We start from the raw sequence: 15,488 nt of genomic DNA, 5'->3' as shown, positions 1-15,488 counted from the left end.
TTTTAAATTTCTATACTTTAGTTTTTTTCCATGTAAGATTCAAGCATTAAAAACAATCCTTCATAAGTACCACCACTTAATGAGAATACTCTCTACTTTCTATCTTTAAAAAGATATATAAAGCCGGGCGCGGTGGCACATGCCTTTAAACCCAGCACTCGGGAGGCAGAGGCAGGTGGATCTCTGTGAGTTCAAGGCCAGCCTGGTCTACATAGTGAGTTCCACGTCAGCTGGGGCTATGGGGAGACCCTTTCTCAAAATAAAACAAACAAAAAAAGAATACTGATTCTAAAGGTTATATGGAAAGGGAAAACACTCAAAATGTTAACACATAGGCTGGGCTGTAGCATGGTTGGTAAAGAGCTTGCAAGCTTGCCAGCCTGGTCTACATAGTGAGTTCCACGTCAGCTGGGGCTATGGGGAGACCCTTTCTCAAAATAAAACAAACAAAAAAAGAATACTGATTCTAAAGGTTATATGGAAAGGGAAAACACTCAAAATGTTAACACATAGGCTGGGCTGTAGCATGGTTGGTAAAGAGCTTGCAAGCTTGCCATGGCAGCAGGAAGCCTTGGGATCCTGGATTCCTTCCTCAGCATCATATAAAACCAGGCATGGCTGCACACACCCTTAATCCCAGCACTCCAGAGGTGGGTGAAAAGAGGAAGATCAAAGGTTCAAGGTGATCCTCAATTGCGTAGCAAGTCTGAGGCTAGACTAGGTTGTATGAGCGTCAATCTCAAAAAATGGGGTGGGTGGAAAGAGAGCTCAGTAGCTAAGCGCACCAGCTGCTCTTCCAGAAGACCTGAGTTCAGTTCCCAGCATCCACATGGCAGCTAACAACGGTAGTAACTCCAGTTCCAGGGGGCTCAATGCCCTTTTCTGACCTCCACCGGCACTGCACAACATAGGTCCACTTACATACACGCAGGTAAAATTCTAACGTGCGTAAAATAAAAATAAAACTTTCTTTTTAAAAAGCCAACACAATAGAATCGTAGTGAGCTCCAGCCTGCAGAAGCGACAGGGAGTCCCTGACTCCAAAAAGCAAACAAAAAAATACAAAAATCAAAACAGTGTACTATTTCGCAGAGATGAACTTTAGTAAAGCCCAGAAATAAATATACAAACACAGGTTCAATCGATTTTTGACAAAAGGGGAATGGAAACCGGAAATATCATCTTAGTAACATATATTACCAGATCACCTTGATATCTATATGCAAACATGTGAATTACCCCCAGACCTTAAAACATCCAGAAAATTGGGGCTAGAGAAATGGCTGAGCAAGCGTTCTTGCAGAGGACCCGGGGTCGAATCCCGGCACCCACACGGCGGCTACACGTAATCGACTGTCTGTTAACTCCAGTTCCAGAAGATCCTATGCCCTCTTCTGAACACCGGCATTGCATGACACGGGTGCACTTAACACAAATGCAGGCAATACACTCATACACATAAAATAAAAATAAATTTAAAAAGCCAACTTCCACAAAATTAACTCCCAGGCTATTCTAAACCTAAATATGAAGAGACGCAAAAAACCTACAGAAGATAAAAAACCAGACCGTGAGTCTCACAACCTGCCTTCCCCTCCTACACCAAGACAAGACGTAGGCCGGCGCACCGCAATGACGTCACGGACACGGAAGCTTGCCTCAACACGGGCAGCGCCCCCGGCAACGCAATCTGCGCAGATGCGCAGGCACGGGAGCTGAGTTGCCCAAAGGCCTCCAGGGTGGGTCCCGAGTCGCACAGGACTTTGGTCCCGCTGCCGCCCCGCCCCGCCCCGCCCGGGAGCACAGCCCGCTCTGGGGGACTCCAGCGGCCCCTGCTTCCATCTGGACCCAGCCAGCCCTACGCTCACCATGACCCGGCTTCCGGCTTCGCCCGCGCTCCCCTCAACTCCCCGAAGCGGCGCTCTCGGCGCAGCACTGGCGCCCACGCGGAACGGAACCTGCATCATGGCGGCCGGAAAGACCCCGCCTCCCGCCGCCCGTCCGCGCTCCTGATTGGACGGCCTACTAGGCGGCCTTGATTGGCTAATGAGGTCTGAGTGACAGGAATGAGCAGCTCCTCTGGGAAGGAGTGGAGATGCAGGGACAAGGGACATCCCTGGTTTTAGTTTCAGTCACGGACCTGTCTCAGGTAAAAGGAGATTTACATTTAATCAGAACTTGCTCCTGCTGGATAGAGTAGGTCTTCTTGAACTCGGTGTGCACTTCCTGTTCTTCCTCTTAGGCACAGGGTGGCTAGTGTGCACAGTCGATTACACACTCAGTGTTTAGTCCCCACAGCCGGAATTGCAGTAATTGCACACACTTTATCTCTCAAGCTGCACATTTTCAACCAAGAAATATGGCAAGCCTGCAGTACTGGTCCAAGCCTGAAGCCCAATACTTAGGAGGTAGAGGCCGAGGCTCAAGATCAGCCCAGGCCACTTGAGACCCTGTACACAAACAAACAAAAACATAACAGAGCCGGGCGTGGGTAGCACACCCCTCTAATCCCAGCACTCCAGAGGCTGAGGCAGGCGGAGCTCTGTGAGATCAAGGCCAGCCTGGTCTACATAGTGAGTTCCAGGACACCTGGGGCTACAAGTGAGACCCTGTCTCAAAAAGTCCCAAAAAAGCATAAAAAAAATAAAATGTTGCCAAAAGAGAAACTATTAATGCAAGGAAAATACGGCGTTTAGAAAGAAAGAAGATATCAGAGCAGGAATCCAGGAAGCAGGGACTTTTTTTAAGACCATCAATGGTACCCAAAGTTGATTTTTTACAAACTTCATTACATTTATTTATTTGTCTTTTATTTGAGGGAGGGACCTACTTGTGTGCCACAGCATGTATATGGAAGTCAGAGGACAACTTTGAAGAGATGGTTCTCTCTTTATACAGAATTGAACTTGGCCCTTAAAGCAAGCACCTTTTTTTAAATTTTTTTTTGAGACAGGGCCTCCCTGTAGCCCCAGTTAGTCTGGATCTTGCTATGTAGAGCAGGCTGGCCTTGAAGTCACAAATATCTTCCTGCCTCTGCAGGAAGATTGAGGCCAGCCTGGTCTACTTAACAGGTTCTAGGTCTGCTGGAGCTACAGTCTCAAAATAAATAAAAATATAAAAATAAAACTAAGTGAGCAGAGACACAAATTATTAAATTTAGAAATGAAAGTGTAGCTGAGTATAGTGGTACCGTCCTGTAATCCCACTCCTTGGAAGGCTGAAGTAGCAAGATCAAAACTTCAAGGCCAGGCAGGCCTAAAACGAAACACAAAAAGGGCTCAATGACCAGGCATGGTTGGTCCACTCCTTTAATCTCACCACTTGAGAAGCAGAGGCAGGAGGATCCCTGTAAGATCAAGGAAAGCCTGGTCTACATAGCACATTACAGGCCAGCTGGGGTGGAAGACTTTGTCTCAAAAAAAAAAAAGGCTCAGTGATGTAATGCTTGCCTAGCATGGTTCAGGCCAGTAGGCTGACTCTCCAGTACCCACTTCAAAAATGAAAGTAGAAGTATTACCACTAGACTGGGGCTGGAGAAGTGGCCCAGTGGGTAAGAGCAAATACTGCTCTTCCAGAGGACTCTAGTTCAGTTCCCAGCTCCCACATTGACCTATTCAACACTGTCTGAAACTCCAGTTCCAGATGATCTGATGCCTTCTTTTCAAAAAATATTTTATTTGGACCCAGCTGCGGGGACCAGGAAGGTACTGTTATGACATTCAGTGGGGTCACGGTGAGCACTGCGGGCCCAGCCAACAAAGCCCCTGAGATTCTAAACAACATGGGCAACTGGATCCGAGGCATCTACCCTTCTGGACGGCAGCTGAAGTGATTCTGACAAAGTTGTATATGTTGTCTAAGTTTCTACAGAGCATGGTCTTTGCGCTCGTCCTGAGGAGTACTAATGGTGTCTTGACATTTGAAATAAAGACTGCACACAAGAAAAAAAATTATTTATTAATCTTATTTTTGTGTGTATGAGTGTATTGCCTGCACATATGTAAGTGCGCTCATGCTGTGCAATACATGTGGAGGTCAGAAGAGGTCATCGAATTCCCCTGGAACTGGAGTTATGGACAGTTGTTAGCCACCATGTGGGTGCTGGGATTCGAACCTGGTTAACCACTGGGTCATCTCTCCAGACCCCAGATGATTTGATGTCTTCTGCTGGACTCTTTGGGGACCTGCACTCAGTGGTAAACCACACACACACACACACACACACACACACACACACACACAGAAACATACAATTAAAAATAAATCTTTTTTAGCCAGGTGTGGTGGTGCATGCCTTTAGTGCCAGCACTCAGGAGACAGAGGCAGGCAGATATCTGTGAGTTCAAGGCCAGCCTGGTCTCCATGGTGAATCTAGTCCAGCTCTCGAAAAGACCAAAAAAAAAAATGACATGTCAAATTTCTGCTATGAATCCACAAAGCACCAAACTTAGAAGGGGAAATGGGCAGTGAGAGAAGTAATCTACAAACGACTCTATTATGAGACTGTTAGAGCCAGCAAGATGGCCTACATAGTGAGTTCCAGGACAGCTGGGGCTACAGGGAGACCCTGTCTCAAAAAGACCAAATAAATAAATAAATAAATCTTTTTAAAGAAGAGATAGAATAAATTAGAAGAAACTGCTACAACAGCAAGTTGGATAATCTAAATGAAACAGATACATTTCTCAAAATAACAATCTACTAAAACTGAGCAAAGAAGAAAAAAATCTCATTAGAAATAAAATTAGAAGGTGGAATCTATAGCCAAAAATCTCCAGTATGAAAGACCAGCACCACCCTCACATGGCTTTGCTGGTAAAATTTGCCACATGTTTAAGGAAGAATTGACAGCAATCCTTCACAAACTTTTCCAAACAGCTAATGAAGCAGGCAGGACCATTTAAGAAATGAGGGGCTGGAAAGATAGCTCAGCAGTTAAGAGCACCGACTGCTCTTGCAAAGGATCAGGGTTTGAGTCTCAGCACCCACATGGCAGCTAACAACTGTCCGTAACTCCAGTTCCAGGGGATCCGACACCTTCTTCTGAACTCCGTGGGCACTGCACAACATGGGTGCACCTACCTACATGCAAGCAATACACTCACACACATAAAAATAATAATTTTTAAAAAAATTAGACCACTGGGTGTGGTGGCGTACACCTTTAATCCCACTACTTGTGAGGCAGAGGCACCAGGATTTCTGTGAGTTCAAGGCCAGCCTGGTCTTCATAGTAAGTTCCAGGCCAGCTGAGGCTACAGGGATACAGGACACCCTGTCTCAAAAAGACTATAGAGAGAGAGAGGGAGAGAGAGAGAGAGAGAGAGAGAGAGAGAGAGAGAGAGAAAGAGAGAGAGGAAGAATGAAAGAAAAAAAGAAAGACTACCACCATCACTCTGATTTAAAGCCAGACAACGGACAATGACATCACAAGAAAAAGAAGCTACAAACAGTTGTCCTTTACGATAGAATGTGTGGATTGCAGAAGAGCCACAGCCTCATTAGGGAAAGCTACAAATCCCTTAAAGTGGCCCTAAATTGGCAGCCTGGCCTTGCTCAAGCCTGGCTCGGCCTCACCCCTTACCAGTTGGTCACTCCCAAGCCTGAGAGAAAGTGTTTGTGGACTCCTCTAGGGCCATAGATAACACTCCTGTCAGTTTCTAGGGAAATAATCTTGAGGAGACCCTCAATCACTCCAAGAACACCAAACCCCAGCACTAACTCAACTCCCCACTAAGCACAGCTGTGTTCCACAACCCTGGCATAAAAATCCCCCATTTTCGTTGTCTAGTAGAAGCTTAGTTTCTGTAGACAGCCCCTACCTCTCACTGTATCTTCTTTGAATAAAGGAAGCTATATTCCTTGCCTGTTCCAGGTCTGGCTCTGGCTTCTCGTCTCTTACTCCTCTATCTTTCCTTTTATTTTCCCAAAATCTAACACTTTAAGAATTTGAAGCATTTTGGGCATGGTAATACATGCTTTTAATCCCAGTACTTGGGAAGCAGAAGCAAGTGGATCACTGAGAGTTCCAGGCCAGCTGTGGCTACAGGGAGACCTTGTCCCCAAAAAACAAAATAAAACAATGAAACAAAACAAAAAACCCCAAAACAAAAAATGGGGCTGGAGAGAGGGCTCAGCGTTAAGAGCACTGACTGCTCTTGCAGAAGACCCAGGTTTGAATCCCAGCACCCACAAAGCAGCTAACAAATATTGTAACTCCAATTCCAGGGAATCTGATGCCCACTTCTGACCTCAACAAGCACTGCACTACATACATACATACATACATACATACATACATACATACATACATGCAGGCATAACACTCATACAGATAATATAAACAAAAAAAATTTAAAGAATTCAAAGCATAAATTCTTAACAAAATATTAGCAAATGGAATGAGCAGCTTATTAAAACAATTCCAGGGGCTGGAGAGATGGCTCAGCAGTTAAGAACACTTGCTGCTCTTCCAGAAGACCAGATTTGGTTCCCAGCACCCACATCAAGTGGCTGACAACCAGTAACTCTAGTTCCAGGATTTCTGACACCCTCTTCTGACCTCCTAGGGTACCTGCATGCATACAGTGCACATACATATATTCAGGCACACACACCCACCCACACACACACACACACACACACACACCAAATAAATCTTAGAAAAAAAATTTAACTGAGTTTTTATTCCCAGGATGCCAATAATGGATTATAAAAGCATTTGTTGTTTTATACTGTATTAGTAGGAAAAAAAAAAACACACATATGATCGTGTGAGAGAAAGTTCCCAGAAAGAACTCCTGCATGCTGAGCTGAATTTCCTGGAAGGCTGACCAACTGACTAACACTTCAATGACTATGGAGAGTTTGGAAGGTTGCAGATCCAGAGCCCATTCACAAATTATCTGGGGACATCTTTAACCCCATAAATAGCTGCACCTTGCCTACCTCTGTTTCTGAATTAACATTCTTGTGACTAATAAAATGTATTAACATAGCAGACCACCATGTCTCACCAATCAAAAAGCCAAGAATGTCATCAGATAGCGTCTGAGACCTATAGTAGAATACCCCACCCACCTTTGCTATGACCAGCCTACTGAATATATCCACCAATGCATTTTTTTAATTTATTTATTATTTTTATTTGTATGAGTGTTATGCCTGCATGTAAGTGCACCTGTGTTGTGCAATGCCCACAGAGGACAGAAGAGGCTGTTGGGTTACCTGGAACTGAAGTTACAAACAGTTGTTAGCTGCCATGTGTGTGCTGGGATTCGACCCAGGTCTTCTGCAAGAACAGTGTTCTTAACCGCTGAGCCATCTCTCCAGCCCCCATCAATGTACTTAAAAAGTATCTTGATTTATGACTTTTCTTTGCCCTGTTATGTAACTGTTACCATGCTGGAACATGGAATTTCCAGGCCATGGTCACTCGTAGTTGGTTCCAGAATAAACTATCTCTTATCTCCTTTCAGGTGAGAGTTATGCTTTTGTGTCAACAGTTATGGCACCAAAACATGGGGCCCCAAGAATTATCCTCTCTTTATCAGAGGAGTCACCTGGATGGAAGCAGGTACCGGCATGGACCCACTGAGTCCAGCCATCTGGTGATGTCTCCTCAGTGAGTTCTTTCTAGGGTTTCGGACCTCCCTTGGTTTGGTCAATGGTCCATTTGTTTATTCTGAGCTGGTTGTTTAATTATCTTATTTGTTTGGTACCTCTTTTTTTTTTTTTGGTTTCCTTTTGAAGTGTTTGTTTTATCTATTTTGTTTTGTTTGTTTACTTTGAAAATATTTTGGTTTTGAAATTCAGGTTTTTTTTTTTTTTGGTTGTTATTGCTTTCAGACAAACCTCTTAAAGCATGTTTGATTCTGACCTTTCATTTGTTAAAATTTTCTAGCAGTAATTTTTTTCTTCTTTTTCTCTGAATACTTCTCCCATATCTAATCTAAGGAAAAACAAATATTTATATTCCAGCTGGTTTTAGGGTTGAGTAGTATGCTCCTTTAACTTACAAATATAAGAAAACGTAAAAACCCAACTTAAGGTGTGTCTGGCAATTTTCAGGTGTCTCTTTGTTTAGAATTTTGTTTGTTTGCATGCTTTCAAATTGTCTGCTTTAAATTATCCATTTTTGTTTGCTTCGGAAGCAATTTGTTTCTGATTGTTTGGTTTGTGGCTTCTAGAACTTTGAAGGAATTTTGTTTTTTGTTTGTTGCCTGTCCTGGTTTTGTTTTTGATATTTTCATTTAGTTGGCCTTTGTCTCCAGACACTCCTCCAATACCTAAATTTGCTATTTTTTTCTTGTGATTTTTCTTTTTTCCTGCAACTTTGCTGCCGTTAGCTTAGGAATATTATGAGCACCTGATCATAAAGGTGCCAAAGACAAGAGGCCCTGTTCCCGCCGCCGTTACAGAGTGCAGGCGTCAGGGAGAACACTCCAGGACGCACAATGGCCTCATGAGGAAACCTGACAAGCATACCCAGTTCCGAAGTCAGAAGGAACTTTATGGGCTCTCCCAGGAAGACACACATGAGGGCTTGATCACCCAGTATCATGAGCCCCTTCAAATTTCTGTAAATGTGCAGGATAATCCTGAGACCCAGTGGGATAAGACAGTCTCAGTGTGAAAGCTGAGACAGCCCATCCCAAAAGCAGCACATAAACCAGATCCAAAACACATATTCCCCAGCTAGCATAGAAACGCTTGCAATTTTTCAGGACAAAATTAAATAGATAGATAGATAAATAAATAAATAAAATAAATAAATAATAAAATGGAAAACAAGTTTTTCAAAGAGGAAGTGTTTGAAGATAAACTGCCATCTGGTGCTATAGCTGGCTTCATGTATGATAATTACAGACTTTCAACTTTATAGACTTTCCAAATTATAGACTTTGGAAAAATAGGGAGATCTAACCAAAGGCAACTTGGTGCTTCAGTGGGGAATATTTAATGTTCCAAAATTGGGGTTTTGTGTGTGTGTGTGTGTGTGTGCACTTAACTAGATGTTCTAGGCAATAAATTTTATAACCATTTGACTCAAAATAGGCTGCAGAAAACTTCTTTTTGTGCACAGGCAGATCCATCTATTCCTCATTAAGAGGAACTTAATGAGGCTAAGTATGACTCATCTTGTTTATTAAAATATTGTACACAGGGGGCTGGAGAGATGGCTCAGCAGTTAAGAGCACTGATTGCTCTTGCAGAGGACCCAGGTTCGATTCCCAGCACCCACATGGTGGCTACGAACCATCCCAGGAGAATCCGAAGCCCTCTTCTGACCTCCACCGCATTGCACAACATGGGTGTACTCACATATACATGCAGGCAATACACTTGTACACATAAAATAAAAATAATAAATAAATTTTTGTTTTGGTCTTTTTGAGACAGGGTCTCCCTGTAGCCCCAGCTGTCCTGGAACTCACTATGTAGACCAGGCTGGCCTTGAACTCACAGAGATCCACCTGCCTCTGCCTCCAGAGTGCTGGGATTAAAGGGGTGTGCCACCACGCTTGGCTATAAATAAACTATTTTTAAAGAATGTACACAATGGTATTGACACACAGGATAAAAGTCACAAGCCTCTGTGTGATAGAGTCCAGGCTCAATGTGACCCTTCCCCTAGTACAGCACGGCTTTACAACCCCCACAGGACAAGTTCTGCAAAGTTCTGCAGGGCCCCTTGAAATGCAGGAGCTGAGTCAATAGTTATGCTGACCATCTGCAGACAGAAAAACAGGCCCCCTGTACCCATGACCCAAGACCCCATGACCGCAAGAGCTGTCTTTGCTCAAGCAGCTTCCCCCAGTAAGTTTCACAATGTGCAGACCCCTGCTTCCCCTGAAACTGTAAAGATTATTTTTGCCACCTTCCACATTCCCCAACCCCCGCATAAGAACTTTCCCAGCAATCAGCAGGCTGCTGGTTGCTTTCACTCCTGAGCTGAGCTGCCAGCCCCCAGTGATCATCAAAATAAACTCTGCTTTTCCAGAGTCCTCCTGTGTTTTCTGTAGCTATTCCCTGCCCAGTTTTTATCTAACACTGTGGACTAGTCTGTTGCCTTTACTTTGCACTCTCATTATCTTTTCTTTAATTGTAGTTTACTGCCATTTTATTGTAACGCTAGTTTTAACTAGACCTATTGGGCTTTATCTGCTCCATATGTTGGGGCCTGTGCAATTGGACAAATTGCCCTTGTACTAACTCCAAAAGACTGCCAGGTTTCCACACTCTCTCCCATCAGACTCTCTCCCTCCAGCTACTTATCCTACTGCTGCTTTTCTGCTCCTCATTCCTCAGGCATACTGCAAGAAGTTGTAAAAATGGCCTGTGTTCTCAGTAAAACCACTAACATACCTGCACAGATTCTGGGGAAAACCAATCGGGAGCTCAGAGAACTTCGGGTGGCTGTACTACAAAACCAGGCCACCACAGACTACTTTAGAAAGAAAACTTGGACTGTGACCAATTTCCTGTCATGTATTGCTTTACTATTTCTAATTATTCTAATCAAGTTGAACAAGTATGATTTCTCGAGGATGAGATTGATAACAATTTCTATGAGCTCTGTTCAAAGGCCTTTGTGGTTACACTGGCTTGTACTTTTTCTCGACCCTATAGTGGCTGTTGTCCTGTTTCTTGTTTGAGGACCTGTATTGCTTCAAATCATTATGCAGGCTGTGCACGGAACATTGGCTCCAGGATTGGCCTATGCTCTTTTTGAAGAGCTAGACAAACAAAAAGGGGGAGATGAACAGACTGTAAATAGTGCTCCTATAACTTTAAAAATATGCTTAGTAAATTTAGCTGAACCTTGAGGGTGTATATCTGGGAAGCCTTACCTTATGAGAAAGTTTATGCAAGAATGCTTGCTAGGAACCAGGCATGGTGGCTCACAACTTTAAATCCAGCACTTGAGAGACAAAGGCGGATGGATCTCTGTGAGTTTGAGACCAGCCTGGTCTACACAGTGAGTTCCAGTTTGAGGTCAGCTGAGGCCAGGGAGACCCTGTCTCAAAAAGACTGAAAAAAAAGAGGCTTGGCTGAGGAGTCATCCAGAATGCTGGTTCTCCCTAGTTTCTCAGGAGACACTTTGTTCTCCGAGGAAGACAATACTATAGTGATAATGCTATCTTCCTCATGTTTTTACTGAGCTGCTATATCCTAGCCGCTTTATCATTGTTCACTGTTCTGTCCGTTATGTCTATTCAGCTGTAGCTCCAATAAGTATGAGAATAAAAGCACAGATCCTGAACTTTTGGCACTTGTGTGTGCATGTGTATCTGTGTGTGTCTGTGTGTGCATCTGTGTAAAGATATCACGCAAGTCCCCTGGTCTTTTTGCTCAGTTCCGTGATAATCCATTCAGGCCCTCTGGCTACACTACTGGTGACCACAGGGTCTGACATCCTCTTCTGGCTTCCATGGGCACTGCACAAATGTGATGCACTTATGTACATATAGGCAAAACACTCATAAAATAATTTCTTTTTAATTTTAAACATGCAAGATTTTAAAAGGGAGACAAAACAAATGGATGTTCTTAGAGAGGATACTCTAGTGGAAGATGAGTAGAGCAAGAAGCACCTTTGGCCCAGGAAGTAAGCAAATCACTAGCTTCAGGAAGTTCCTGAAATTGACCACATTCATTAGATTCTAAGGGGATGTAAGCCCTAAGCACTGCTCAGCGACACTCTCAGACAAGCCAGGCTTCCTGGAAAAGACAGAGACCAGCTGAGCTGCCTGAAGGAGGCTCAGACAACTAAACTCCCTGGAAAGGACACTCTCCAACCTGCTGAGGTGCCTGAGGTTGTACAGTGAGCTTCAGGTTTCCTGCTTTTTTTTTTCAGGTTTCCATGCTGGCATGGGCTCTTGTGGTGTACCTTTGAGTCGTTTCTGCTCTTGTAAGTAACTCCTCACCCATATTCCTGTAGGTAACCCCCCAAAAACTCATTGGTTCACCAAGTTGGACGTTAGTGGTCTCCTTACTTTGTTCTGTTGTTGGTTCCCTGTCTGGGTGAGTAAACATTTATCCATTTGTTCCCAGGAATTATGTCACACAACATGCCCTTAAAATTTATGTATGCATATTTTACCACAAAACGCATCAAAAATAAAAATTAAAAAGTACACAAATGAAACTAAGAGAGATTAAACTATGTCTTAGATTTTTAAAAATTTATTTTTTTTTATGTGTATGAATGTTTATTCTGTACGTGTGTAAGTGTACAGGTTCATGCCTGTGTAGGCCAGAAGAGGGTGCTGAATCCCCTGGAACTGGTGTTATAGACAGCTGTTAGCTACCATGTGGATACTGGGAACCAAACCCAAGTCCTCTGCAAGAGCAGCCAGTGCTCTTAACTGCTGAGCCATCATCTCTCCAGCCCCACTATGTCTCAGATTTTTAGAACTGGAACAAAGATATTATAGGTACTGCAAGTGGCTCAGAGGTTAAGAGCACTGGCTGCTTGTGCAAATGACCTGGGTTTGGTTCCCAGTACCCACATGGCATCTGGCAGTCTTCTGATACATCAGTTCCAGGGGATCCAACACCCTCTTCTGGCTTCTGCAGGCACTGCATGCACATTACATAATTGCAGGCAAAACACACACATAAAAAATAAATAAGCGGGGCAGGGTGGAGCATACCTTTAGCCCCAGCACTTGGTAGGCAGAGGCAGGCAGATCTCTGTGAGTTCTGTGAGTGCTGGGACTAAAGGCATGTGCCACCACGCCCAGCCCTGCAGATGACTGAATTTTTAACAAATGTGTTATGTCTGGACAGAAGAAGAATAAAATTATATCATTTGCAGGAAAAAGGGGGAAACTAGAGATCACACTGTTAAAAAAAATAAGCCAGACTCAGAAAGCTAAGTATCACACATTTTATTTTATATGTAGAATCTAGATTTAAAATAAAAACTGGGCCTGTTGGCACAGACCTGCAATTCCAGCTACTCCAAAACTGCATCAGGAGAATTGCAAGTTCAAGGCCAGCCTGGGCCACTTGGTAAGACCCTATCTCAAATCAAAACTAAAAAGACTGGGCATATAGGCATATGGTACAAACAGGGCTTGCTCAGAATGCTTAAGACTCTAGTTTAAATACCCAAAACCTCAAAAGAAAAAAAGCTACCATAATTTCTGCATTGTAAAAAACAATACACTTATGAAAAAATATATAGTTTTGTTGGATTAGGCAAGCCAATTAAACTTTATCAAGAAATTTGAAAGAAAATTGTATTGCTACTGTATTTATTACGGGTTTGTTTTTAAAGACGTTTGTTGGAGCAGACCTGTAATATCAGCTTCTTGGGACACCAAGGCAAGAAGATTGCAAGTTCAAGGCCTTCTGGGCTATAGTGTGAGTTCAATGTTATCTAGAAAAGTCAGTGAGACCCTATCTCAAAAAGTACAGGGTCTTGGGGACTGAGAGAGGCTCAGCGGTCAAGAGTACAGGCTGCTCTTGCAGTGGACTGGGGACTGATTCCCAACACCAACATGGTGGCTAACAACCATCCATAACTCCAGTTCCAAGGGAATTCAACACCTTCTTCTGACCTCTGAGGGTACTGCATGACATGGGTACACTTACATATAAGCAAGCAACACAGTCATACATAAAATAAAAATAAGAAATAAAATACTTTTACAAAAAGTACAGACCCAGCAGGGCATGGTGGTACAAACTTTTAATTCCAGCACTCAGAAAGCAGAAGGGAATCTCTGTGAGATCGAGGCCAGCATGGTCTCAGCAGGTAAAAGCACTTTACAAACAAGACTGACCACCTCAATTCAATCTCTAGAACCCACCTGAATGTACTGGCAGCAGCTGTGGTCTCAGCAGACCCTCAGAGAGTGCCCATTCTGCCCTCCTTCTGGCATAGAGTCTGAGAACTCAGAAGACCAACTGAGAGTTCCAAAATCCACGCACCCCCCCCTTAGGGAACTTCCCAAATTTTACTAGTTCCCGCTAGTAGGGGTCCAAATCTTAGAGGAAAACCTGAGTGTATCCAACCGGAACCTGACTTAGGCTTCTGTGGGTGCTCCTGAGTAACTGATCTGAAACCATCTGCTCCCTCCAAAATAAAACCTGCCAGAACCTGAAACCTGGACAAACCAGCTTTACATAAACAATAAGAAAAGGACCAAGGCACACCAATAATACAAATGGAAGCATAGTTCAACTTAGTTCTCATATCAGAATCACAAACAACAAAAAAAACTCACATGCCAAAATCACAACAAAATAATAATAAAATAGAAAGCCAAAACACTATGTCCCCACCAAAATCCACCAGTGCTGTAGAAGAGTTCTACAAGGAGAACCCCCTGGAGATAACCCAGGACACTGAATTTAAAAGAACAATCGTAAACATGATCAAGGAATTCAATGCACGAACAAACAAATCAAAGAACGGAAAGAAGATAGGGATAAACTTCTGAATGAATTCACAAAAGAGAAACATTGAAGAAAATGCAGGCATAAATGAAGAAGGAAGCGAAAAACTCAATAAACCAACTTGAAACAACAAGGGAAAGCCTCACAGCTGGAATGAATGAAATGGAAAACAGAATATCAACACTAGAGGATAAATTTGAAGAATTGGACCACTCAAGAAAAGATTATGAAAAAGTTTTAAAAACACAGGAATGGAATACACAAGAGATGTGGGACACCATGAAAAGACCAAATCTATGTATCACAGGCATAGAGGAAGGAGAAGAATTTCAGATTAATGGTATTGACCAGATCTTAAACAGGATTGTGGAACAGAATTTCCCCAAATTAAGGAAAGATATCCAATTACAAATACAGGACGCACATAGAACACCAAACAGTCAGGATCAGAAAAGAAACTCCCCAGAACATATCATAGTAAAAACAATAAATGTTCAGAAACAGAGAGAACACTGAAAGCAGCAAAAGAAAAACAAGTCACATGTAAAGGAAAGCCCATAAGAATTATAGCTGACTTATCAATGCAAACTATGAAAGCCATAAGATCTTGGATAAAGGTATTTCCAGTTCTAAATGACAATAGATGCCAACCCAGAATACTTTACCCAGAAAAAATGTCTATTATAGTTGAGGGGGAAAGAAAAATCTTCCATAACACGAAAGGCCTGGAAGAACACATGCCCTTCAGAGAATACTCGAAGCAATACAAAGAGAGGAGAAAGGAACTACTATACCCCAGGGGCAATGAAAGAAAATAAAGGTATAACTGGGGAAACACAAAATGATACAAAGAACACAAACAGGAATTAAAATGATGGCAACCAATACACATCTTTCAATAATAACCTTAAATATCAATGGACTGAATTCCCCAGTCAAAAGACACAGGCTAACTGAATGGATTAAGAAACAAAAATCCCCATCTTTACTGTCTGCAAGAAACCCATCTCACCTTCAAGGACAAGCACTACCTTCAGGTAAAAGGATGGAAAGACTATTCCAAGCCAATTGAACTA

General features: G+C 42.9%; 1 protein-coding gene across 2 annotated transcripts in view; it reads right to left on the bottom strand.

Moving 5' to 3' along the window:
- LOC103731976 (zinc finger protein 709-like) overlaps positions 1-1,988 on the bottom strand; it is a 22,812-nt gene extending 20,824 nt beyond the window's left edge. The window contains exon 1 of one of the 2 annotated variants that reach the window (XM_008830486.3): positions 1,869-1,988. In XM_008830486.3, coding sequence (XP_008828708.3) covers positions 1,869-1,967 — 99 coding nt within the window. In that variant the 5' untranslated portion in view covers positions 1,968-1,988. Of the gene's footprint in view, positions 1-1,550; positions 1,630-1,868 lie in introns of those variants that run through there. The other variant, XM_029562240.1, reaches the window with a different exon arrangement.
- Between the last annotated feature and the right edge of the window lie 13,500 nt (positions 1,989-15,488).

The sequence above is a fragment of the Nannospalax galili genome, unplaced genomic scaffold, assembly GCF_000622305.1.
Source record: "Nannospalax galili isolate Female #2095 unplaced genomic scaffold, S.galili_v1.0 scaffold715, whole genome shotgun sequence".
NCBI classification, from domain to species: Eukaryota; Metazoa; Chordata; class Mammalia; order Rodentia; family Spalacidae; genus Nannospalax; species Nannospalax galili.
This window is presented reverse-complemented; position numbering and strand designations above follow the sequence as displayed.